We start from the raw sequence: 27,607 nt of genomic DNA, 5'->3' as shown, positions 1-27,607 counted from the left end.
GCGGGCGCGGGCATGCAAATGGCGCCCCGCGGCGTCGGCTGATTGATCCCTTGTGCGGCAATCAATTCACAAATTGGATTGAGGTTTTGCGGCGCTCGGCGCACCTGCGTGTTTGTGTTTCATCTTCGCAGCATCCCGGCTCGTTGTCATCATATTGCTTGCGTGAATTTTGAGTTGACTGCTATCGCGATATTATAAACTTTTTAAAAAGATACTCTGGCTATCGGATCAAATGTCAAAAGTCAATATTCATTTATTTCAAATAGGCTTAGTTTACAAGCTCTTTCGAAACGTCAGGTAATAATGTCAGAGAATAAGGGGTTTCACATCAGAAGCGGTTGTCTGCAAAGCACAATTATCGAGTGAAAGTCTGTCAGGTCTAACAATTGCCACTAAGAATGTTACTAATAAACCCTGAGTGGCAGAGAATGACCTTGAGTGAAGTCACGCACTTGTGAACGATGTGTGTAGGGTTAAAGGATCCTTTGACTGTATCCAAACACTCCCCTTTTCCACTCAAGTCACTCCCCGCCTATCCCAAGTAACCCATAAAGAATTACACAACAAGAGATGTGGACGGCTCGAACGCCACGAGCACGCTGAAGCCGTCCGTACCGCAAGTCGTTGCAACGCGGCGATAACATTAGTATACTTTTTTAATTAACCAACGAGGGAAGTAGATTAAATAAATTTAATAAAAAACTTTGAACGGTGTTCGCCGATTCGGTCGCCGCGCTCAAAGCCCGCGATAAAAAGCTACGCAATAGCTTAATAAAGTAAAATGCATATTTTTCACTCCCTTTTCTTTTTATTTAAGGAACGAAAAGTATATGCAGCTCCAAGAATCCATTTATTGCTATACCAAAATTCATCTTTTTTTTTAAATAGATAATCTTATATTCCGTACAATAGAATGACGAATAAAATATTTAAATTAAAACTAAGAATTGTAGTATAGATTGTATATATAGTAAGAATTGTAACAGTATAAATACACACCATCTAAATAAAAATCTAAATTCATCTTGATTAGTTCAGGCGTTTACTAGTGTAAAAAGACTTGATTGTTTGTTTAATGTGAAACTACGCAACTGATTCGATTATTTTTATTGACATTACATAGGCTAGCGCTAGGCAAAAATCATGCTTGACAGTAAGCGATGATGAAGCCTATGGTGGCACGCGCCTAGAAGATGCCTATTCACTCATGACTTGATACCCATATTGTAGGGAAAACGGAAGCTGGAAGGGCATGCCATAATTTCGCAGTGCGGATCAGGAACGAAAAAGCGAAACGCTTCGTTCGTGTCCAGGGGACATCAACTACGTATGGATGCAGACTTCTATTTCTCACAAATTGAAAGCTATATTATCAAGAAGTAACGTAGACTATATTGTAACCCCGTATTTCCACAGGAATAGTTCCCACAGAGCAACCCTTCGCACGTGTATATGTGTTCTGCGCCTTGCGCGAGTGTTTGTCTAATGTATCCGATACGCAAACAGCTCTAATTGCATTACTCATGACTGCTGGTGGCACGGCTTGCGCCGACCAGTGGAAGGTCCCGGGTTCACCGCTCGCTATGATATTTTTAAATGATAAAATGATTAAATGATTTTTAACCGACTTCCAAAAAGGAGAAGGCTGTATGTATGTTTTTTCATGTATGTCCAGCGATAATTCCGTCATTTATGAACCGATTATCAAAATTCTTTTTTTGTTTTGAAGAGTTCGATTCCCATGGTCCCATTTTTTTCATGTCAGGATCTGATGATGGCATCCTGGAGAAATCGAGGGAAACTTTCGAAAATCGTAGAGACGACTAGTGCGTTTGTTAGTGTTTCCATAAGGTATTTTAAACCACTACAATTTTATGAAGGTCTGGAGTTGGTCTGATGATGGAGCCGAAACACAGACGATGGAACTCGTCAACGATTTACAGCAGTTACCTTTTGTTTGGGCTTGATTAGTTTGTATATTATAGACATGTTACGTGCAAAATTACTGCAAAAATTGATTCGAATCAGCTGAGCCAATCATGCACAATTCTGTGTCTACTTACATTATATATTTCATTTTTAGTGTGCTTAAAATTGAAATTTCTCTTGCTGTTCTGTTCTCGTTCATCGTCGTTATTTCTCTCTATACCTTTCCTTTAGGCTTCGCCGTAGTCGGGTGAAAATTATGTGCATCAGCGTGTGTATGTGTGTGTGTAACTTCAATTGAATGTGTATCCATTTTAATATTTCTGTTTATTAAGATAATAAACAGAAATATTAAAATAGATGGCCTGAACTAAATCAGAATTTATTTAATAACATTCAACAGATCTTCAGTTTCATCATAGATAAGCTTTTAAGCATGGAGAGAGCTTCCCCTACGTTAAATGTTGTAGGACAGGGTTCCTCAAAGTACGCGAACCCTAGGGGTTCGCCATTCGACGGCAGGGGGTTCGCGACAAGATTTACGTAACTGATACCGAGTCAGAATTAAGGTTAAAATTGTCCAAAATTACTCCTAACATTGAATCCATTTGCGACAAGAAACAAGCACACCCATCACATTAATATTACAAAGACATTTCTTTTGGTACTTTATGTGTTAACTTTTATTCAAATAATAACCTTATTTTCATCAACAGTCAAATTTTTTTTTCTTTGCCGCCCAAAAAAAAAAAAATTAGCCTGCAGGATTCATTCCATTAGTTCCAGGAGGTTCCATTAGTTAGTAAGGGGTCACTTTTTATAACACACACAAATTTTAACAGGGGTTCGTGGAGCCGAAAGTTTGAGAAACCCTAATCACACATCAAATCTATTTGCACAAGTTATAATAAACTGATATTAGTACTGAATGTTAGTCGATTGGTTCAGTTCAACACCAACAGTAAATCTGTAAGGTCAACAGTCAACAGTCAACACATCTCATACTATACGACCCCCCGGGGGTCTGCGCGGTGCGGGGTGCGGGGTGCATGGGCGGGGCCGGAAGCGGAAGTGCGCTGTTTGTTTTAAACTTTATATTGCGTTCTGAAATGCTTCGATGGTGCCGTGGTTAGTTTATGTTTGGTTCGCTGAGTCCTGGGGTCGAGCCTTGGTCGGGTTGTGGGGTATGGAGAGTTCTTTCTTTAGATAAATTATCATCATTAACCCTACTCCTACTAATATTATAAACCTGAAAGTTTGTATGGATGTTTCGATGTGACAACGTCATAAGAAGGTACTGATGGAATGGTTGCATTTTTCAAAAGAAAAAGTTAGTTTTTCTGAAATACTGTTTAATAATCTTCATAGACCAGAATATACTTTATTTCTTATAAAATAAGTTGGCAACCCGAGATCGAACGAGGGAACGACGCATGACGTCATCTTTTTTCGAGTGTGCAGCCGGCTCCATCGAATTATCACGTCAAAAAAAAGATTGCTTAGAGCGCTTGCCAAGTCTCATCCACAACGAATTTACAGGTTGTACAGTTAGTTGTACATGGCTAGAATTGCTTCGAAAAAAGTACGGGCGTGTTGCATATTTTTTGCTCAACTTGGCGGGATCACTGCCGTGCTCCCAGAGAGATAGACAACAGAGCAGTTCGCAAAGCATATTGTTTATTGAAAGCATTAGTAGGCTGGCTAATGCTCCGCGCCGGGCCTGCCCCCGGGGACTTGCTCGCATTCACTATTCATGCCGCTAACTGTTTGATTTCATTCACTGCTGCTTGTTAAGCTGTCAGAGGTCTCAAGTTCGATGCTTGGTATTACTGAGCCGGGCAGCGTAATGTCAGGAATGTGTATTCAGCAATGAAAATCTTCGTATAATTCCAACAAACTGTATTATCACCAAGAAAGATCGCGCTCGACTGACTACCAGACGACAAAATAATTACCGACTATGACTCAAACAGTTTTACAATTCAAAATGGTTTCTGTATCTTACAACTACTTTTTAATTATACAGTTTTACGTCTTAGTCTAACATTATGAAATTAATATCATTATAATATTTAAATTAGTTATAAAATGTAAATAGTTTAATCTGAGTTTAAATAATAAATGATAAAGCTAAAGATAGAATCTTTAGGTTTAGTCAAATCAGTATCTTATAAACGAAAAACTGTAATCAATGACAATGAAGAATTATTATCAGCAAATAACAGACAATGTTTATAATAACATATAGATAGTTTAGTATATTTATAGTTTGTTAGATGGAACTCGTAGGCCCTCGTAACGTTGGTTCAGTTGAAGGACTGGGATAATTACTCATTTTTGAAGTGAAACATATATTATAGCCGCATTAGACACATTTAAAAAAAAAAAAACTTCCTCAGTGCCTGAAGACAAAAGTCTTCGAACAGTGCGTGTTGCCAGTGATGACCTATGGTTCCGAGACTTGGTCGCTAGCTATGGGCCTCATAAGAAGGCTCAGAGTCACACAGCGGGCGATGGAACGAGCTATGTTAGGAGTATCTCTGCGTGATCGAATCAGAAATGAGGAGATCCGCAGAAGAACCAAAGTCACCGACATAGCTCAACGAGTTGCGAAGCTGAAGTGGCAATGGGCGGGGCACATAGTTCGACGAGCCGATGGACGTTGGGGTCCCAAAGTGCTGGAATGGCGACCCCGCACTAGTAAGCGCATTGTTGGCCGACCCCCCACCAAGTGGACTGACGACATCAAGTCGCAGACATTCGCTGGATGCAGGCGGCTCAGTATCGTGATGTTTGGAAGTGCCTACAAAAGGCCTATGTCCTGCAGTGGACTCCATCGGCTGATGATGATGATGATGATGATGAAGACACTTTTTAGCCGACTTAAAAAAAGACGATGCCAACACATAAAATACACGTATAAAATCATAAAGTTTTTGGGATTTTCAAACAGTTTTCAGTGATTCTTTCAGAAACGGCTTTAATTAATACGTCACTGTGTTGGCACCGCCTTCAAAGTAATCAGAAGGTAGCGCATACGATGTTATTTATCGCTTTTCAGTTTATTTTTGTGATTCTGAAGTCGGTTAAATAAATTTTGTTGTAAAGTTTTTAACCGACTTCAAAAAGGAGGAGGTTCTCAATTCGATTTTCCTCACAACGTTTTTCCTTCACCATTTAAGACACGTGTTTAATCTCTTAAAATGCCCATAACTGAAAAGTTGAAAGAAGCTGCAATGTGTCAATCTATACTATCTATACTAATGCTATAAAGCTGAAGAGTTTGTTTGTTTGTTTGAACGCGCTAATCTCAGGTAGGTACTACTGGTCCGATTTGAAAAATTCTTTCAGTGTTAGGTAGCCTGTTTACATTATCGCCGTATTCCTACGGGAACAGGAACCACGCGGCATAAAACCGCGCAGCGTCAGCTAGTTATAACTATACAAGCGGGAACAGAACCCGCGACCTCGTGGCCGTGCTATCAATCGATACGTAGCGCACCTACGGCCGGTCGCCGCGGGGCGCACATTAGCTAATGATGTTACTGACACACTGAGGCGCCGCGCGCAGGGGTCGCCAGTTCGATCCCGACATTGTCTTATAATGTAATACCAACATATAGATACATAACCAACACTAAGAAATTATTATAAACAAGAAAAAATTGTATTGTTGTATGTAACGAATCAATTAAAAATTACTGGACCGATTTATTTATTTATTTATTTATTTATTTATTTATTTATTTTTAAGAAAAATCAACAGCGTTACCAAGAATACAATTATACAATATTTCCTGTATGATACAGCCAATTACAGATTTTCCATAGTTATAACAATTTATAAAAAACACAATCTGAGAATACATTCAAGAAAAGGAAATAATAAAGAAAAAGAGAGAAAATAAAATCACATTAAAACGTATGTACGAGTGAACGTTGGTATAAGAAATTGTGTGTGTGTGTGTGATTGACTGTGGTGTGAGTGTTGTGTGTGTTTCGTGTGCGTGTGTGTGTGTGTGAAGACAGTGTGTGCTAAGTAATTAACTATTTAGTTTCCGCTAGATGTCGCTTAAAAGTCTTTTTTGAATACCGGAATATGTCAATTTGTGCGTATAGCTTATTGTAGCTATCTGTAACTCTGGTCATTACCGAGTTCTTAGTAAAGACTTTCCTTTTATGTGGCACTTGGAATAACGTCTTTCGGCGGAGTCGAGTAGGAGCTGCTATTAATTTAAGTTTTGATAACAGGTGAGGACTATCAATATGCCCATTTACTATATCATATAACAGTGACATATCAGCAATTTGCCTTCTCTGTCCTAAGGTTTGTAATTTATAATGGCCACAGTTGTCATCGTAATTTAGAGGAACAGTATGTGTACGAAAATTTAAGTGTTTAATAAATTTACGTTGAATTCTCTCTATATCTTCCCTTGGCTTTATATAATATGGTGACCATACACTACTACAGTATTCTAAATTGCTGCGGACATATGCAAAATAAATAGTTTTAAGTGTATTGATATTATGAAAAGGCTTGCAGGTTCTTAATACAAATCCCAGCATAGAGAAAGCTTTAGTGGTGATTACATCAATATGCTCATTGAAAGACATTTTGTCATCTAGTATAACTCCTAAGTCACGCGTTTTATCTACCTTAGAGATTGTCTTTCCATCGATACTGTAATTAAAATTCACTCTATTTTTATTTCTAGTGAAAGTTATATGCTGACATTTACCGATATTGATTTGTATTCTGTTATCTTTATAGTACTGGGAAAGTAGGTTTAGGTCTTGTTGCAACTTTAAACAATCGTTAACATTTTTAATCTCTAAATAAATTTTTGTGTCATCGGCGTACATTAAAAAATTTGAATTAAGAAAGCAACTATAAATGTCATATAAATATAAATTATAAAATAGTGGTCCCAAATGAGAACCCTGTGGAACACCAGACGGGATCTCACAGAAATCAGAACGACTGCCACCAACTACAACGGCCTGTGAGCGGTTAGACAAGTAAGATTTAATCCACCTCAGAAGGTCTCCGTGAATTCCCAAATATTCAAGTTTCTTGAGCAGGATTGTATGATCGACACGATCAAAAGCTTTCTCAAAATCTGTGTAGATCACGTCTACCTGCACGCCCTTATCCATAGAAACTAAAATGTCTTCTGTAAATGACGTTAAGTTTGTTAAAGTTGAACGACCTTTAATAAAACCATGTTGTTCTGTAGGGATCGTATTAATTAAAATAGGATATAATGTGTTATAGATAACTTTTTCTAGCAATTTACCAAATATATTCAAAATTGAAACTGGACGATAATTTTCAACCAGGCTTTTGGTACCCTTTTTATATATCGGCACAATATGAGCTTCTTTCCATTTAGTTGGAAAGTACCCTTCCTTTATTGATCTATTAAAAATTATTAACAAGGGTGAAATAAGAGACTTTCGCGCGGAGTTTATAAAATAAGGCGGTATTTTGTCACTCCCGGAGCTTTTAGAAGTGTCGAGCTTGATGATCAAACCGCTTATGTCATAAGCGTCAACGTGGAGGGACTGAGAGTGTGGAGTAGAAAGGTTAACTGGGGGAATGAGTTTTAAGAGAGGATACTCATTTAGTGGGTGAGAGAACACATTGTAGAAAAACTTATTAAACGCTTCGGCGTGGTCTTTACTGGTAATAGACTCAGCATTTTCATACTTTAATTTTCTAGGTAGATTTGTGGTATTACGCTTAGATTTAATGAAGGACCAGAATTGTTTTGCGTCCTTTTTTAAGCATTCTTCATTAAGTTTAATATATTTAGTGTAACATTCTGATTCTACCGTCTTTTCTCTCTTCCTTAGTCGGGAAAATTCTAGGTAATCTAAAGGATCTTGGTATTTTTTCCAGCGTCTATGAATTTTAGACTTTTCCCGAATAATTTTTATAAGAGACTTATTATACCATTTGGGATATGTGTCATTTTTCTTCGTTATAGTTAAAGGTACGAACATAGAAATACATTTATATAGGTGTTCATAAAACCGATTGACTGCTTCATCCAAAGATCCTTCAGATAGGCATTCTTGCCACGGAATTGCCATGAGATAATTATTTATACTATCATAATTGGCTTTATGAAATTTAAATTTCACCCGAGGTACGGATGGTAAAGTTCTAATAGTCAAAGAAGCTACGTTAATTAATAAAACCGGGTGAAAGTCGTCTTGCTTTAGTAAAGGATAACTTGAAACCGAGATCTCAACAGGAAAGTTCGCAAAAATAAGATCCAAAGTATTGCCGTTAAGATTTTTGAAAAACGAGTGTTGATTTAGACCTTTAAAGTTCAGATACTGTACCAATTCCATGCCTATTTCTCGGAGATTTTGTGGAGCATTACTTGCAATGGAGGAACCTTCATTGGACCACTTTATGAAGGGCATATTAAAATCACCTAAAATCAAAAAATGGTCCTTCTCTATTTTAGTATTTAATTTATGGATTATTAATGAAAAGTCCTCCAGCAAACACGGCTGAATATTTGTGTTGCCAGGAATGTAAGTTGCCAAAATATGAAGTTTACTATTAGTGTGTAAAGAATCAGAGGGGATTGTAATCGCTACTACCTCCAAAGCTCGATTAGGAGAAATTAGGTCAAGAGAAAATGCGTGTAAACTACGTTTGACACATATCATTACTCCACCCCCAGATTTTTTATTGGTAGCTGCGAGGTCCCTATCGTATCTAAATACTTCGTATCTTAAATCGCAGAACTCTCTGTCATGAATACTGGGAATTAACCAAGTCTCTGTAAAAACCAAAACGTCAAAATCGTGGAGTAATATATTCCTCTGTAAATCATTTGTTTTCGTTCGCAAACCACGAACATTCTGATAATAAATTTTTAGTCCCTGATTAGCCATTTTTAATAAGTGTAACAAATAATATTGATATAACTAAAAAAAGTATGATATAGTATAGATATTCCATTAATAACTCACTGTAGAACGAAACCAAATGAACGAAACTAATATGAAAGGACTGAAATTCACAGTAGTTATTATAATTGACTGAGTTATAAGTCAGGATTGGGAAACTTAATGTTTGCATTAACGGGTGGTTACGTATGAAAATGTATGTGTGTGATATGTGAGTGTGAGATGTGAATGTACGTATGAATATGTACGTGTGTGAGATGTGAATTGTGTGACATGTGTGTGAGATAAGTGTATTGTATTTTGATAAGATTAAACATAAAATCATATTAGCTAAATTCGAAGTATAAGCATATATGAAACAGTAGGTTTCTATCAAGAAATCTTCTTTATATCTTCCATTCCACTTATTTGAAAAAAAGGGCAATTGTCATTCTTCCTGACAAATATTTTGCAGTTCTTAATCCAGCAATATTTAAAACCCTTTTGATCGCAAGCTAGACGGGCTGCTTTGTATATTTCCTTATTTTTAAAAGTCAAGTGTTCGCGTATATAAATTTTGATAGCTGGTCCTTCAATTCCTATGTTGCCCGTGTTTAGGCCACGCGTTTTTTTAAATCCAGCTAAAATATTACTTTTGACAGTTGCTGATCGTAACTTGCAAACAATGACTCTAGGGCGTCCATCTAGTTTTTGTCTCGGCTGCACTCTGTGAATGTGATCTATATCAAAAGGTGTGAGTGGTATGTCAATATATTGTGACGTTTGGATAAGAAGGTCTCGGAGATTTTCATTTTTGCATTCAGGGACACCAACAATTTCAATATTGAGGAGTCGATCCATTTGCTGCCGGTCGTCTACTTCCTTTTGCAGTTCTTGTAATTTATTTTTTGTTGATGATAGCTCGTCTTTAATCAGTTCAATTGTTTTAGACGTACCACTTACTGAAGATAAACTGTTCTTGAAATCATCGACCTGGCTAGATGAAAACTGGACGGCGACTTTCAGATCTTCTAAGTCCTTTTCGATGAGTGCCTGTCTACTTTGTAACAAAGTGAGGTTCTGTGAGTTATCCAGTGATTTTACATCAATCAGTTCGTTAAACTCCGATCTCAACCCAGAAGTAACCGACTGTACACTGTTCAACTCCGTCTTTATATACGAGGACAAATTTCCAATTCTCTTTTCCAACTTTCCCAAATCGGCCCTTATATTGCTCTGTTCTTTATTTAAAGAGTTGGTAGTAACGGCAAAATCTTCTTTAATAGATGAGACAACAGTTCGGACTTCATTGCTGATTTGTGACCTAATGTCGCTCATTAAAGTTTCTCTCATTTTGGCGAAACAAGTTGCGAACGATGCATTCAACTTCTGATCCAGTAGTGTGCTAATATTATCAATAGTTACGTGCTGTGAAATATCCCGAGATGTTTGTGATGCATCCATACTTAAGTCTAAAGACATATTCAAAAATTCTGTTTTTGGTGCAGACGACTTGCTTTTTATTGGGGTATCATCTCGAATTTTTTTGCGACGTGTTACAGAAGTACAAGTCGGGCAAATCCAGGACAGAAAGTATTCCTTCGATAATGAATTTTGTTGATCATTCGTAATTCCCAAACAGATGAAATCAAATTTATCTTGGCAGCCCGTGCATTGTACATATGAGCCTTTTTTTAATGGGCCTTTACATAAGCTACACTGCATTGTTTTAAATTAAATTAAATTTTGTAGTAAAGTTGGAAAAAACGTATGGCTGGGTCGGGGCTCGATCTTGGGGTACCGTAAGATTGAACGGCATTCAGTTCGACTGCACGCACCACTAGGCTAGCGGACGATTAGCAATATACTCCAAAAAGCGATCCGTATTGATTTTTCTAATCCACGTTCATCGTCTCGCCGGAAGATGGCGTTAGACGTACTTTGACTTCAAAATTAATCACTTAATTTAAATAGTGACCTTTGAACCGTATGATTCAATGTTTATGATTTATGATTTACCACTCGATATTATTAATAATAGTAGTTTTACACAGTGTTTTTGATATCTGTAATAGTTTTTTTAAAACTTTGAAACACTGTAAAATAATTATCTCCTCGTAAGATGGCGTTATACGTGTATACTATTAATCACTTATTTTCAATTGTAATGTTTGAACTTTGTGTTTAGAATATTTATGATTTAACACTGGATATTATTGATAACAACAGAGAACAGTTTGTTTTTTGCTTTCTCAATTTTATATCACACTAAAATAATGAACTAATATGATTTAACATCTGTCACTTATAACGGTGTTCTTCAGTGCAAAAACCATTTCCAATATTTACGATTGAGCACTTGAAATGAAAACTTCTCACTGTGACTTTTGTTCGTTATCTAATTTTTTTCATGGATTTCACTTTGAATATAATGAACACTATGTTTATACGTTTTAATAAAATTATTTATAAGGAGCACTCGTAAACACGTCTGACTCTTCAGAATGTGGGTAGGGAAATTTAAAAAATTCTTTCAACGCTGGAAAGCTATATTATCAGGGAGTAACATGGGCTATTGTGAGTCCCTGTATTCCAACGGGAATGGCAAATACGCGGGTGAATATAACTATAAAAGTTGCGTGTCTTCATAAAATATAGATCCCGGCAGTTACAGAACTTTAAATTTAAAAATGAACTTATAAACTAACTCGTCCGGAGAAACCTCATAGCTCAGTGGATATGATCTACCTTCGATTCGGAGGTTATAGGTTCAAACCCGGTCGATGCATGTACTTCTAATTCCAATTTTTCAATTGTGTGCGTTTTAAGAAATTAAATATCACGTGTCTCAAACGGTGAAGGAAAACATCGTGAGGAAACCTGCATACCAGAGAATTATCTTAATTCTCTGCGTGTGTTAAGTCTGCCAATCCGCATTGGGCCAGCGTGAACGTTTGGCCTAATACCTCTCATTATGAGAGGAGACTCGAGCTCAGCAGTGAGCCCAATATGAGTTGGTAATGATGATGACTTAGTTAACATTAGTACTTACTAAACATCGTTTTCTGGGATATTTGAAATTGATATTTTATGTCTTAATTTGACAGACAGACAGGCAGACTGAAAGTCAACAATAAATAATTCTATAAAAGTTCTGTACTTTTTCTTTTGATGTGCGTTAGTTCATTTAAATAGTTTTAATATTTTTGTACTTACATACTTTTTTTGAAGTATACTTGAAGTAAAGACTGCCTACTCTATTTAAAAAGAAAAATCAGATGAATATATTAAACTAATTAAATTAATAAATTTAAGCCTCAATAGCTCAACGAGCGGTCGGACTCATCACCGAGGGGTGGTGGTTCGATCCCCGCGCCGTTGGTCTATTGTCGTACCCACTCCTAGCACAGTCTTTGTCGACTAGTTGGAGGGGAATGGGAATATTGGTCACATTTAAAAAAAATATGGCAAATATTCTTAAAAAAAAATATGGCTTTATCAATTTGATGCTTCCACACGTTTTCGAGATAAAGCGTCTTAACTTGACAGACAGACAGACAGTCGGACTTTAAAACATTAAGTGATTCTATAAAAGTTATTTCTTTTGAGGTGCAGACCCTAAAAAGGTGTGAATGTCCCCTGGTGTCCTATTTGTCTTTATGTTATTGTGTACATTCAACCGACCCCCCGCAGTCAGAGGAACAATGGGGTAGTTCGACACAGTGCCGCAGCAATGCTTCCTTGTTAGCGGAGTGAAGTGAAGTCGCATCAACTAATTAGTTTCACACCTCATTCCGATATTACTTCCTGATAGTGACGCAGTCGCGCGACTGTCTTGAGACAAAAAGTCGCCCAATTTTTTTGTCTTTTGACATAAAGCTAAGCGATACTAAAAAGGATTAATTTTAGAAATGAAAAAAGTCTGTGTCAGCTCCGACGCACGAATTGAGTTTACACTTTCAGATCGACTGTCTGAATAGTGTATGTTGCCCCGCAGCATACTCTGTGTACGTCTCAATACTCACGCCTAAAGCCAACCGAGGAGCAGGCCGCGGCGTGCTCGCTGTTGGCGGCAGCGCACGGTGAAAGGTGCGCAGAAAAAACGTAACGCTGTCATTCGTTCTCTTCTTTCTGCCCATATTTATTCCATACCGGGGGCTATGAAATAAATATGGGCAGTGTTTTCGAAAACTTGATTCTTAAGGAGTAAAATCCAAAAATACTTCATTACTTCATTATGCCACACGTTAAAATTATTTTTAGTTTCATCCTCAGATCAATTACCATAGGACCTGCCTCGCTAGATGTTACCTCTCTGTCATACTTAACTTACATAACCTAGTAAAAGGTGATAGTTGCTAGCTAATAGTAGCATATTTGTTATAATTATACCTACACCCCATCATCACTATAAACCCATATTCGGTTCACTGCTGAGCTCCGGTCTACACCCCATAAGATAAGGAATTGGTAGAATACTGACTATCATGCCAGAAATTCTTTCCACCATAACAGAAAATATGTTAAAGTAAAGTAAAGTTTAAATAGTGTTGCAATATGTGATCTAAGAGTTCATGAAAAATTAATTCCTTACTGACTGTCAAATGAAATGAAATCGCATCCAAATCGGTACACCCGTTTGAGTGCTACAATCCCACAAACAGACAGTCATCGACATCAACCTTATAACACTCGTCTTTTTGCGTTAAAGGTTAAAAAGGAACAAGCCGCCCGTTTGCGCCGCCCTCTGTCGATACCGGCGATACAATAGACCATAGACTATAGAGTATTGTGTATCAATACAGATAATTGTTGTGACGTCACCTGCTTGTTGTTGGACGCTTTGTTACACACACTAAGGGTAGGTAGGGGTAACTTACACACATTTAAGGTTCTAGACAACTGCCTCGATGGCGTATAGGTTAGAATAATATACCTAATATATATTATACCCCTCTTTTGCGTCAGGGGTTAAAAAGACTGGACCCCTGTCATTATAAAATTTTAAAATATATCATTAAAAAAATAATTTTTAAAATTGGTTAATAAAGACGAAGTTATGAGGTAATAAACATTAAAAAAAACATACGCGTCAAATTGAGAATTCCTCCTTTTTTTGAAGTCGATTAAAAATTGGTAACAAATATTCAAAAACTAGCGGACGGTCGCGACTTCGTCCGCTTGAAATTTAGTTTTTCACAAACCCCTCGGGAACCATGGATTTTTTTGGGATAAAAAGTAGTCTTTTAATTTACTCTGTAATATATCTCAATACCAAATTTCAGCTAATTCGGTTCAGTAGTCGAGGCGTGAAAGAGTAACAAACATTCATACCATCAATATCATCAGTTTTCGCAAATCTCGGGAAACCATGGATTTTTTTTGGGATAAAAAGTAGCCTATGTGTTAATCCAGAGTAAAATCTACTTCCATTCCAAATTTCAGCCAAATCGCTTCAGTAGTAGCGGCGTTAAAGAATAACAAACATACTTTTGTACCTACTATTTTAATACTTATTATATTGGGGTTTGAGTAAGGTATTTCGTATCCCGGGTAGCGGTTATGGGTGATAAATAATAGTAGGCTCCACTGATAAAACACTTATATTGACTATCAGTTACAACGGTTAGGTAACGACTGGCGACAAACCGCCCGTATCGACTTCGTCATAATTATGAAAATGCTTAAGTAGCATTTTCATTTACAATCTATGTGTGTGTGACCACCACAATACAAACTTTTGCGTTTATAATATTAGTATGAATTGAAAATCTCCCTTTTTAAAATCGTTAAAAATTATTTTTGTTTCAAAATAGTTACCCTCTAAAAGCTTATTTCCAAAACGCATTTAATTAATAATCTATTATTAATACGTAATCCACCCCTGTTGCGCATTCTATACATTTAACCCTTAACATTCCACCCTATCTGTAAACCGGCTAATCGTTCGTACCACTTAATATGCAGTGGTCATTTGCGGGGCGATGTTGACTGGCTCATTTCGCTGCCGATTATGTTCTTTGGTAATTGGTTTCTGTTACACTTGATGGGGAGTGACTGTCTACACTAATTTGATAAAGGGTTTGTTTGTTGTCTAGGGTTTCACCACGATTTGATAACGAATGTAAACACAGAAAGTAGAACACTAAACCTGACGCTTTAGCAATAGAATCAAGGCGGCGAATCCTCATATATGAAGACTAGCGGACGCCCGCGACTTCGTCCGCGTAAATTTCGATGTACCCTACCCCCATCCTACCCCTACCCTCCCCGTACCCTATCCCTTTCCTACCCCTATCCCACCCGTACCCCTATCTCACGCCTATCCTACCCCTACCCTACCACTTCCCTATCCTACCCGTACCTCTACCCTACCACTACCCTACCTCTACCCCTACCCTACCACTACCCCAAACCCGGCTCTAAACCTACCCCTACACTACCCCTACGCTTCCCTACCCGTACCCTACACTACCCCTACGCTTCCCTACCCGTACCCTACCCGTACCCTACCCTACCCTGTAACTTCTCAATCTTAATCCTGCCCTTAGCAAAATCGGTCCAGTCCTTCGAGAGTGGTGGTATGACCAAGAGAAATAAAGACTTCTATGCTAATAATATAAAGAGGTAAAGTTCGTGTGGTTGTAGGAGGTAATAGCTGGATCTACTGGACCGATTTGGAAAATTGTTTTACCAATAGAAAGCTACGTTATTTGCGAGTGTCATAGGCTATGTTTGATCCCCATATTCACACGGAAACGGGAACTACGTAAATGAAAGAGCCGGGCGTTATATAGCGGAATTTCTGCGTCTTTTAGAAATTTTGTATTATCTCCGAAACTATTTAAGTAATTAACATACTGTAAAGGGCAAATCTTATCTCCATAATATCCTTGTGATTATTAAATAATTTATTTTAATAAGGATTAAAGTTTAGTTGTATAAATAATGACGTAAACCTAAGTATATAAAATTAATAATTTTTAAAACACAAAAGGTACTATATCTGCTAATATATAGAAGATAGATATATGGTGTTGCGGACTTTTTTGTAGAACTTTTAAAGATACATAAAGTCTCTATACATTAATTTCAATTTTACACAATAGTTAAGGCAGCGCATGCGAATAAGTATGTTTAAGAGGATTTTCAGTCCGACCTGTATGACAAAAACTGTGATAACTCGGCTAATATATATGATACCAATATAAAATATAGCCTATAGCACTCCCCGATAATGTAGCATTCTACTGGTGAAAGAATTTTTAAGATCGGGCCAGTAGTTCCGAAGATTACCCCATTTAAAAAATGTGACAAACTTACAAACTTACAAACTTTACCTCTTTATAATATTAGTATAGATGTACGCTTATGTGTTTGTTAAGAAAGCCGTGATAGCCCAGTGGATATGACCTCTGTCTTCGATTCCAGAGGGCGTAAGATCGAATCCGGTCCGGGGCATGCACGTTCAACTTTTCAGTTGTGTGCATATTAAGAAATTAAATATCTATATATCGTGAGGAAACCTGCATGCCAGAAAATTTTCTTAATTCTCTGCGTGGTCGACTTCCGTTTCATTTTGAGAGGAGACTCGTGCTCAAAAAGAAGCCGAATATGGGTTGTAATGATGATGAATGATGGGACTTTAATAACGATTACAAAGAGTAAACTGTAGTTTGTACGAAGTACCTACTATAGCACTGTTGCCTTGCAATATGTACTAAAGTATACTCTATATGAGTTCCAATAAAGTTTATTTTCTTTTAATATAAATTAGTTTTTCTCGAAAAAAAACTAAAGATCACTTCTACGACAAATGGATTTTTTCGTCAGACTTTTGCTTTATATCTGTGTTAATAAAAAAATAAGTAGTTGTACTAAATAAACAATTACCTACTCTAAATTATGAAAATTAAATCAATTTAATAATTTAAAGGAGATTTTCACCAATAGATAGAGTGTTTAATTAATTTAAATTAAACTCTATCTATTGGTAAAAACCGAAAGAAAATCGTTTCAATAGTCTATCTCTCAGTTATAGAATCTCGATTTTCACACGAAATTGATGAAAATCAATTTATTATAGTAACACAATTGAGGTGCGTCGCGAGTGAAAGCGGAAATGATCCCGCCCCCGCGCCCGCCGCCGCCTGTCGCGCCGGATATTGCGTGTGCCTACCTACTTGCGGGTTCGACTCCCGGCGGAGGAAATTGGAGGGCACACAGACATTCCGACTTTATAATCTACTTATAAGTGTGATTTGAAGTTAGGCGACATTTCTAGCGCATTCAGAATTCTGTGGTTTTAAGAGATCTTGGGTTAATATTGACAATAACATAACATTGAAAATTTTGAAAACCTCCGAAGGTCATGAAATTATTAATTACACTCTCGATCAAGTCATCAATATTCTCTTTCAGTGCGCTTTCATTTGAGACCCCACTCGAGTATATATGCAGACATTCGGTATTTCTTCCCCACTTTCACCCCCCACGACTTTTAAACGGCTCAACCGATTTTCATCAAACATGTCTAAGAACACTCGCACATAAGTCACCTTTAATCTATTATCTATACTTATAATAAATCTGCGTAGAGAGGTCAATTCTGTACATGAAATATATTTCCAAAATACCTATCAGTTATTAGTGACCGATTCTGATGCCATGTCTGTCTGTATGTTTGTTATAGAAACAAAAACTACTGGACGGATTTTAACGAAACTTGGTACAATAATTCTTCATACTCCTGGGCAGGTTATAGTATACTTTTCATCACGCTACGATCAATAGGAGCAGAGCAGTGAAGGGAAATGTTGGGAAAACGGGAGAAGTTACTCCATTTTTGTGTTCCTTTAAGTTACACACAGACACACAAAGGTGTTAGTGTTGTCTCACTAGCACTACTACATGCAAAGCGCGTGACTGGATAGCCCAGTGGATATGACCTCGGAGGACGTAGGTTCGACGGTCTGGGGCATGCACCTCCAACTTTTCAGTTGTGTGCATTTTAAGAAATTAAATATCACGTGTCTCAAACGGTGAAGGAAATATATTGTGAGGAAACCTGTATACCTAAGAATTTTCTTAATTCTTGGTCCAGGTCTGGCTGGTGGGAAACTTCAGCCGTGGCTAGTTACCACCCCACAAAGACGTACTGTCAAGCGATTTAGCGTTCCGGTACGATGTTTTGTAGAAGCCGAAAGGGGTGTGAATTTTCATTCTCCTCCTAACAAGTTACATTGCATCATCACTTACCAGATAAGATTGTACTACAATTTAGTTATGTTGTAAAGATAAAAAAAAGTACCAGACGATTTTAGTCTCTACCTTCAGTAGTCAAAGTAACACAACAACAAGTCCATTTCTCTGACAGCGCCTGTCCCCCCGTCTCCCGCTGCGCGCTCCCTCCCCACGGCATCAAGTCATTACTTTACATAAAAGATTCCTTTTATCGGCAAATTGCAGGGTTATCAGTGTCGATCGCTTGCTTGTCATATTGACAGATATAATAATGTCTTTATTACAGGATAAATAATTTATGCAGAATTTCTTAAAATAGGTAGTTACTAGCGGACGCCCGCGACTTCATTCTGAAATTCAGTTTTTCACAAATCCCGCGGGAACTATGATTTTTTCGAGAATAAAAGTAGTCTGTATGTTATTCCAGAGTAAAATCTATTTATATTTCAAAAAGGGAATGCCCAGGCCTACCCCAACCATCCGGCAATTAATATTAATAAAATATTAATAAAATATTAATTTAAAAAAAATAAGAAAATATATATACGGTCGAATTGAGAAACCTCCTCCTTTTTTTGAAGTCGGTTAAAAATCAGAAGAAAATACAGAAATCAAGACAAAGTACTGTCAACAAAAAAGATTTTTAATGTTTACTAGGCATTTAACAACATTGGCAGTGTTCGCTATTAAGCTATTGACGATGACGCCTTATTATTGTTATTATTCTGATAATAATCGGTCTTGTAGCGTAAAGCTTCACCAACACCTTGAGACTATCCCTCAACAGTTAGATCAAGTGATTCTTGAGCCGACGCGTATTGTGAGGAGGATCCTCACTCTGGTTGCTAGGGCATTAAACTCCCACTGCGGAAGGGTTGATCTATATCTATACTAATATTATAAAGAGGTAAAGTTTGTAAGTTTGTAAGTTTGTCACATTTTTTAAATGGGGTAATCTTCGGAACTACTGGTCCGATTTTAAAAATTCTTTCACCAGTAGAATGCTACATTATCGGGGAGTGCTATAGGCTATATTTTATATTTGTATCATATATATTAGTCGAGTTATCACAGTTTTTGTCATACAGGTCGGACTGAAAATCCTCTTAAACAGACTTATTCGCATGCGCTGCCTTAACTATTGTGTAAAATTGAAATTAATGTATAGAGACTTTATGTATCTTTAAAAGTTCTACAAAAAAGTCCGCGACACCATATACCTATCTTCTATATATTAGCAGATATAGTACCTTTTGTGTTTTAAAAAATATTAATTTTATATACTTAGGTTTACGTCATTATTTATACAACTAAACTTTAATCCTTATTAAAATAAATTATTTAATAATCACAAGGATATTATGGAGATAAGATTTGCCTTTTACAGTATGTTAATTACTTAAATAGTTTCGGAGATAATACAAAATTTCTAAAAGACGCAGAAATTCCGCTATATGACGCCCGGCGCTTTCATTTACGTAGTTCCCGTTCTCGTGTGAATATGGGGATCAAATATAGCCTATGACACTCGCAAATAACATAGCTTTCTATTGGTAAAACAATTTTCCAAATCGGTCCAGTAGATCCAGAGATTACCTCCTACAACCACACGAACTTTACCTCTTTATATTATTAGCATAGAAGTCTCTATTTCTCTTGGTCATACCACCACTCTCGAAGGACTGGACCGATTTTACTAAGGGTAGGAGTAAGATAGAGAAGTTACAGGGTAGGGTAGGGTACGGTTAGGGAAGCGTAGGGGTAGTGTAGGGGTAGGGTAGGTTTAGGGCCGGGTTTAGGGTAGTGGTAGGGAAGGGGTAGAGGTAGGGTAGTGGTAGGGTAGAGGTACGGGTAGGATAGGGAAGTGGTAAGGTAGGGGTAGGATAGGCGTGAGATAGGGGTACGGGTGGGATAGGGGTAGGATTGGGGTAGGGTGTAGGTAAGGTAGGGGTAGGGTAGGGATAGGTTTGGGGTTTGGGGTAGGGTAGGGGTGGGGGTAGGAGTAGGGTAGGGGTAGGGTAGATGTAGGGATTGAGTAGGGTAGGGTTGGGTTGGGGTAGTGGTAGGGTAGGGGTAGGGTAGGGTAGGGGTAGGGTAGGTTAGGGGTAGGGTAGGGTAGGTTAGGGGTAGGGTAGGGTAGGGGTAGGGTAGGGGTAGGGTAGATGTAGGGATTGAGTAGGGCAGGGTTGGGTTGGGGTAGTGGTAGGGTAGGGGTAGGGTAGGGTAGGGGTAGGGTAGGTTAGGGGTAGGGTAGGGTAGGTTAGGGGTAGGGTAGGGTAGGTTAGGGGTAGGGTAGGGTAGGGGTAGGGTAGTGGTAGGGTAGGGCAGGGGTAGTAGTAAAGTTGACATTGAAATTTACGCGGACGAAGTCGCGGGCGTCCGCTAGTTTTTCTTATAATTTTATTTAGTGTTTTGTATTTTATAAATTTTGTTAAAAATTAAAAACAAGGGAATACAGATAAAATATGATGATGTCGCGTAAACATACAATTACATAACTTTACTGCACAAAACATTATCATCGAGATTTCAAGGAACGTCTGTTTGAGGGTAGCAGTCAAATTCGTTACGATCGCAAAGAAATCGAGTTTCGACGCAAACTACGATATCCGCCGGAAGCCGCGGGACACCGCCGCGCCGCCGGTCGAGGCTTTAGTTTTTGTTGTTTAGCTTTAGATATAGCATAGCTAGCATAGTTGTTAGTGCTGGCTTTCAATATAGAGGTCCTGGATTCCAGAATTTAACATTAGCAACCTTTTCCCCGGTTGGGCGGTTGAGATTTTCTTAATCGGTCCAGGTCTGGCTTGTGGGAGGCTTCGGCCGTGGCTAGTTACACTACCGGCAAAGACGTACCGCCAAGCGTTTTAGCGTTCTGGTACGATGCCGTGTAGAAACCGAAAGGGGTGTTGATTTTCATCCTCTGCCTAAAAAGTTATCCCGCTTCCATCTTAGATTGCATCATCACTTACCAACAGGTGAGATTGTAGTCAAGGGCTAAATTGTAAATAATAAAAAAAAAAACAAATAAGCCTGCAAACTTTTATTGGAATAGTGTGGTGGGTCAAAGCTCCGTATTCTCTGTCCTATATGGATGTTAATATAGGCTGATGATGATGATAATGCAGGTATTAAAAAGCATGAAAGTTTCCTCCCTTAAGCTTATTAACGAGGTCGAGTAAATCCCAAAATCCTCTCATCTGCTCCCCATCAAGGAATGGGGATGATGACTAGGTTTGAATATATTGATTTTTATAATACATTCGGGTAAATAAGGTCAATGTTAACTAATTTATATATAAAAAGCAAAGATTGTCTGGATATTTGCAAAATAAATGAGATTATAAAATTTCAAAATCTATTAAAAATCTTTTATCGTAATTAGATGAAAATTCATACATTTTTAGCTTCCTTACATTAAATGTGACATTTTTTATTAAATGAACTATAAACATAAACGCACAAATAACAAAGATATTAATAATTTTGTTTGTACGCACATACAAATCTAACGATTACATTGCCTACGACGTCATTAGTTCGTGCCATTTTGTATGGGGCGATTTTCAGGGATCCGCGGCGACGCCGCAAATCTGACCCTTTAAATCCCTGTAGCTCCGAAAGTAATGATCGCAGATACCCTGTTACTTTTACAAAATTGCTTTACTATTAGCATACTCTTAATTTATATACAATTTAAAAAACTGTCATCATCCCTATTGTCAAAATTTCAACTTGTTTTGACTCTACAGAGGATGCGGAGTCGACGGCGTGCAGGTGAGACGCGGCGGAGGCGACGCTGAGATGTCGCAGCCTCCCTTCCTGCCGTGGGGGCTGCCCCCGCCTTCCCCGCACGCCTTGCACCACAGGTGACGTACTGACTACACTACACTACACTACACTACACTACACCATCAGACACAGACGGCGTGCCGGTGAGACGCGGCGGAGGCGACGCTGAGATGTCGCAGCCTCCCTTCCTGCCGTGGGGGCTGCCCCCGCCTTCCCCGCACGCCTCGCACCACAGGTGACGTACTGACTACACTACACTACACTACACTACACCATCAGACACAGACGGCGTGCCGGTGAGACGCGGCGGAGGCGACGCTGAGATGTCGCAGCCTCCCTTCCTGCCGTGGGGGCTGCCCCCGCCTTCCCCGCACGCCTCGCACCACAGGTGACGTACTGACTACACTACACTACACTACACTACACCATCAGACACAGACGGCGTGCCGGTGAGACGCGGCGGAGGCGACGCTGAGATGTCGCAGCCTCCCTTCCTGCCGTGGGGGCTGCCCCCGCCTTCCCCGCACGCCTCGCACCACAGGTGACGTACTGACTACACTACACTACACTACACTACACTACACTACACTACACCATCAGACACAGACGGCGTGCCGGTGAGACGCGGCGGAGGCGACGCTGAAATGTCGCAGCCTCCCTTCCTGCCGTGGGGGCTGCCCCCGCCTTCCCCGCACGCCTCGCACCACAGGTGACGTACCAACTACACCATCAGACACATATACAGGTAACATACCTGTAAGGGCCAGGCTTAATAAAAACAGTTTTACTTGTTAAAACGGCTTAAGTTGGGAACGTATATGGTGACGGTTAGGCACTTGGTGTAAAAGTCGTTAATTTTATTTAAAAGACTGTCAAAGTATGACGTATACTGTCACCATATACGCTGCGTTTTTGCCTCTTTATTAACACAGATTAAATAATAAGAATGGTATTTGAGTCGCTAACAATACCATAAACGCAAATGGCATGCCATAGACACTGGCGATGCTTCTAAGATATCTGTCTTCCTCACTGGTCTAGGGCTACTCTCCTTACATCGCAGATGTCATACATACTACAACTATCACAAGACTAGATAAAAGTGCCTTGTTGACTATGGAATCCTAAGCAAACCCTTTAATGGCCCTTGCAAATAGGCTGAAAATGATAGTGAGTCACTAACTCAGACCAATTATTGTGTAGGACCTGCCTCGCGAGACGTTACTTTTCTGTCAAAGTATATGATCAACGATCTAATGCGATTATAAAAACTGTCTCTATAGAATCGATGTTAAATAGTTGTAATCGTGTTCGTCGGTTAAAGAGCTCCGTAAAAACACCTTTTTGTGTAATTGAATTGTGTAATAAACGGGCAAAAATTTCTAGTTTACTATCATATATATACCAAATCTAAGCTCGTTTTCCTCAGATAATGACAGACAATTTTGTTTGTGACTATGAGCGCGATACAGGTCCTTCTATAATTGGTCTGAGGTCACTAATGATGTTTGTGTGTGTCAGGGAGGCTGCACCGCGGCGCGACTCGTACGAGCACCTGCACCCGCAGCACCCGGCGCTGTACTCGCACGCGCGCACGCACGCACCCGACCACACACAGTGAGTACCACCCACCAGTTACAGGCAGGCAAGAAGGCTATGTCGGACTTCAACCGACTAAACCACGGTGTACCGATTCGTCGCCAGATGTCTCAGCCACAGGATCATTCCGAAAGCCATCGCGACCGAGCCAGCGGCTCCTATAATATATGTTTTTCCTTAATGGGACAACAGTGGTGTCAGAGGGGTTTGGGCGAGCTCAGAAGCATCACCTGATGGGGCGCAGCGACTCTCTATGTGTTTCTCCTCTGAGACTCGGACTTCGGTTTAGAGGGCCGTTCTGGCAGGGTGTTTTGGCCTGAGTGTATCAGTCCGGGTCTCTCATAAAGTGGACACTGAAATCGTCATCAAGTCGAGGACATATCTCTGGTAAGTGCCATGTTCTCTGTGTCCATCACCTGCATGGAGGTCATCGTCAATGAGGCAAATGGCGGTCGGTCAAAATACCCTGAAGTCAAGTGACAGTGACAGAAGGGCTGGCTCATTATTTGCGCAAAGGATCAGCCTGGCTGTCCAGCGCGGAAATGCAGCCAGTATTCTTGCCACCATTCCACGTGGACATGATTTGTATAGTTATTAGGATAAGTTAGCTTAAGTTCCTTATTGTATTCTTTCTAAATGACGGTATTAACGAGGTCTCTTGATATTCCGTTGAATTTTTCAAAATTTTACACTTGACCGACTAAATCGCTCAAGACAGAGTTTCTGGGATCCTCTCTGAAACCACTTCAAGTATCACTAAGTCTCTTGTAATGTTCGCAGATGTAAGGGCGAGGCGGAGGAGACACGTGTCGACTACACAGACTACCTGCACAGGTAAAAACAACCAAGTCTAATCAAACTACAAAAAATATAGTTGAGATCACACAAAGCTTTAATTATTTATTAATTAATCTCTGTTATAAAAATATACTCACTGTCAACGACTAAAAACGTCCTCACTCAATTTCTGGATGGACCTTTCAAATTCTGCCTTAAACGATTAATTTTGATCCATCTTAATAGAATGCAAGGGCAGGACCTTAACTCACTGATGATACAATTATGTCAATTCATCATTCTATTCTATTCTAATAAAATGATAAGTTGAGTAATCGGTGAACTTACATAAAATCGGTTCAAAATTAAATTCTGTGGCTAATTCTAATAATATGTAAAGACTAGAAAGTAGTTTAGGTGTAAATGTAACGCAGATGCGGCTACACGAAGTGCGCGGGCGAGACGGATTGCGGCGAGCCGCGCGGCGAAACGCGCGTCGAGCCGCGCGACGAGCCCGTCTCCAGCAGCGTGGAGAGCTGGGGCGACGCACTCGGTGAGTCTGAAGATTAACAAACATAAAATCTTTAAATTCTACACAAAGGAGTCGCAATAATTTTAGTAAATTATTATCATTTATTGTCTACCATATGGGACTAGCACTTAAAACCTGCATTTGAATGTGTACAGTCTGAATTGGTATTGAGGAATGGATTAAAGTCTCATTATAGGTTTCCAAATCATCGAACCCTGCGGAGTAGCATCGCTGTGTGGCGACATTTAGGTGTATTTCATGCTATCTACAATCTAAACACCTTCAAGGCAAGATTGAATTGGCACTTTCTTGGCAAGTGCGTCCTATCCTACTCGAAAATATCATCATTGCTTTTCATAGAACTGTTATTTTCTACCAGTTCCTACCTTACCATACAAATATAGACTGCCAGAAGTAGACACGCGGTTTCACCCGCGTGGTTCCTGTCCCCGTAGGAATACGGGGATTCATTAACAACCCATATTCGGTATGAGCACGAATCTCCTCTCAAGATGACAGGGGTTAGGCCTTAGTCAGTCTACCACGCTGGTCCAATACGAGGATTAAATATAGCCTATAGCACTCGAGGATAGTCTAGCTTCCCAACAGTGAAAGAATTTTTTAAATATCTCGTGTCACAAACGATAAAGGAGGAAACGTGTGGAAACCGCTGAGAATTTTCTTAATTCTCTGCGTGTGTGAAGTCTGCCAATTCGCTTTGAGCCAGCGTAGTAGACTATTGACGTAACCCCTCTCATTCTGAGAGAAGACTCGTGCTCAGCTGTGAGCTGAATATGGGTTGTAATGATGATGATAGACAAAAGTATAGATTATTTGGAATAACCGTTTTGTCGTTTCTGCAGTGAGCAGCTCGCACTGCGGCGAGTCGCGCGCGCGCGCGTCGCCGCCGCCGCATCACGTCTCCACAACACACGGTGAGCGGTACTCCGTATATGGTAATAGTTAGAGGTCTTATGATTAGAGGCTCAGTAGGAGAATATATTAAAGAGCGATTAACCAGAAGGACAGAGTAATTAGTTCAAATACGGGAATACGTTTAATCTTACCCGAGGAGAAACGAAATAGAGGATAATTTATGTCGAAAAAGGGTACGTATCTGAGCTCTAAGGTTTTTCTGGTGGTAGGCTTCTTGTGGCAAACCACCCACCAGCACAGACGTACCGCCAAGCGTTAACGTTCAGGTACGATATCGCGTAGAAACCGTCGGAGGTATGGGTAGAATAAATGTGTCCCTCTCCCAAGTAAGCCTGCTTCCATCTTAGTCTGCAGCGTCACTTAACATCAAGTAAGATAGCAGTCAAATAACTTGTCTGAATAATTTTCAGAGACGAACATCTTAACATGACTCGCTGCTGTAAAGACCACCAAACACAACGGTTTCACCCCGTAACCATTTTTCGGTGTAACGCCATTTCAGCACCTTGAGACCCTAACATTCATCGGCTCTTCGAACTGTCTGCCCTGCCATGTCACATAAGCTTCGCGACTCATTGAGCTATCAGTGATTTTGGTTTTCCCGCAGATCACCTCATTTCTGATAGTAAATATCATGTAGATATGTTCCATCGCCCGCTGAGTGACTCTGAACCATGCATAGAACGACTTTCGCATAAATATTACAATGGAGGAACATGGATCAGATGCTTGCTCTCTAGACAAGTAATTCCTGGTTGTGTTATGGTGCAGGCAGCGGCGGGCGTCGCGGTGCGCTGCAGTTGTGGCAGTTCCTGGTGTCTCTGCTGGCGGAGGGCGCGCGCTGTGTGGCGTGGACCGGCCGGGGACTGGAGTTCAAACTGCACGAGCCAGAGGAGGTAGGCTGAGAGGGTTCAGTAGATAGAGCAACCTGGGAAACTCTGTCAAAACTGTGACAGAGAGAGAGGCGAGCAGTCAGTTTGGCACCCTCGTAAATTTATTTTTAAGTTTCGCAAGTACCTACTTGTAAACCAAGCTTAATTGAAATAAATTAATATTGATTATTGACTATTGACATTGTGACAAATAGTTACATTACTGCTCTGCTCTGACAATAAAGGAGACCAGTCCTAGATCAGCCTATGCTATTTATGCAATAGCTTAGGGCATTCAGTTTGGGGGATACCAAAGACGATTGAGAAAAATAACGAGCACCCGAAACCCGAAAAATAAAGCATTTTCAAAATCCACGCATTTTAAATTGACGTTGACTTTCGGTTCAGTCAGGATCTTAAAAAGGTGATGATTGCTTAGTACAACAAGTTACCTTAACAAGTTCTTTTACCAATAGAAAGCCACGTATAATATCTAATCCCCGTATTCCCATGATCCATGACACGGGAAAAACCCACCACCCCCCAGGCAGATTTCACAGTCATTCAGGCCGAATTTTGGGAGGGCAAGCCTGGTATTTACTCTTCGTCTTTCCTACGCCAGGAGGGAGAGAGATTTCCTTTGTCGGGAGTCAAAAACGCGTTCTTGACTCTTTTCCCGTCATTCTTGTTCCATTCCACGCACTCTCCTCCTTGTTACGTCAATAAACGTCGATTTCCCTTCGTCCACCAATGTGCTTTGAGTCACGTCGACTTTTATACCACTGGAAAGCAACGTGCGTTTGCTAGAAAACATAACTGTTGCAGGTGGCGAGACGCTGGGGCGCGCAGAAGAACCGTCCCGCCATGAACTACGACAAGCTGTCCCGCTCGCTGCGCTACTACTACGAGAAGGGGATCATGCAGAAGGTTGCTGGTGAGTAGTAGCTGTAACCCCCCCTTCTGAACAACAGCAAGATACCTCAACACACTTGTCCCAAAACACTTAAAGCTACAAGAGCTC

The 27,607-nt window shown here is 39.6% G+C and overlaps 1 protein-coding gene across 3 annotated transcripts in view; it reads left to right on the top strand.

Moving 5' to 3' along the window:
- The window catches only part of LOC112048800 (ETS translocation variant 5-like), a 43,864-nt gene that overhangs the window by 14,341 nt on the left and 1,916 nt on the right, over window positions 1-27,607 (top strand). The window contains exons 2-8 of one of the 3 annotated variants that reach the window (XM_052890137.1): window positions 21,831-22,579; window positions 23,392-23,487; window positions 24,250-24,303; window positions 24,681-24,799; window positions 25,642-25,713; window positions 26,486-26,610; window positions 27,412-27,520. In XM_052890137.1, the coding sequence (XP_052746097.1) occupies window positions 22,515-22,579; window positions 23,392-23,487; window positions 24,250-24,303; window positions 24,681-24,799; window positions 25,642-25,713; window positions 26,486-26,610; window positions 27,412-27,520 (640 nt within the window). In that variant the 5' untranslated portion in view covers window positions 21,831-22,514. Of the gene's footprint in view, window positions 1-20,649; window positions 22,580-23,261; window positions 23,488-24,249; window positions 24,304-24,680; window positions 24,800-25,641; window positions 25,714-26,485; window positions 26,611-27,411; window positions 27,521-27,607 lie in introns of those variants that run through there. The other 2 variants (XM_024086465.2, XM_052890136.1) reach the window with 2 other exon arrangements.

This window comes from Bicyclus anynana, chromosome 27 (assembly GCF_947172395.1).
Source record: "Bicyclus anynana chromosome 27, ilBicAnyn1.1, whole genome shotgun sequence".
In the NCBI taxonomy this organism is placed as follows: domain Eukaryota; kingdom Metazoa; phylum Arthropoda; class Insecta; order Lepidoptera; family Nymphalidae; genus Bicyclus; species Bicyclus anynana.
Note: the sequence above shows the minus strand (reverse complement) of the source record. Positions and strands in the feature narration are given on the sequence as shown.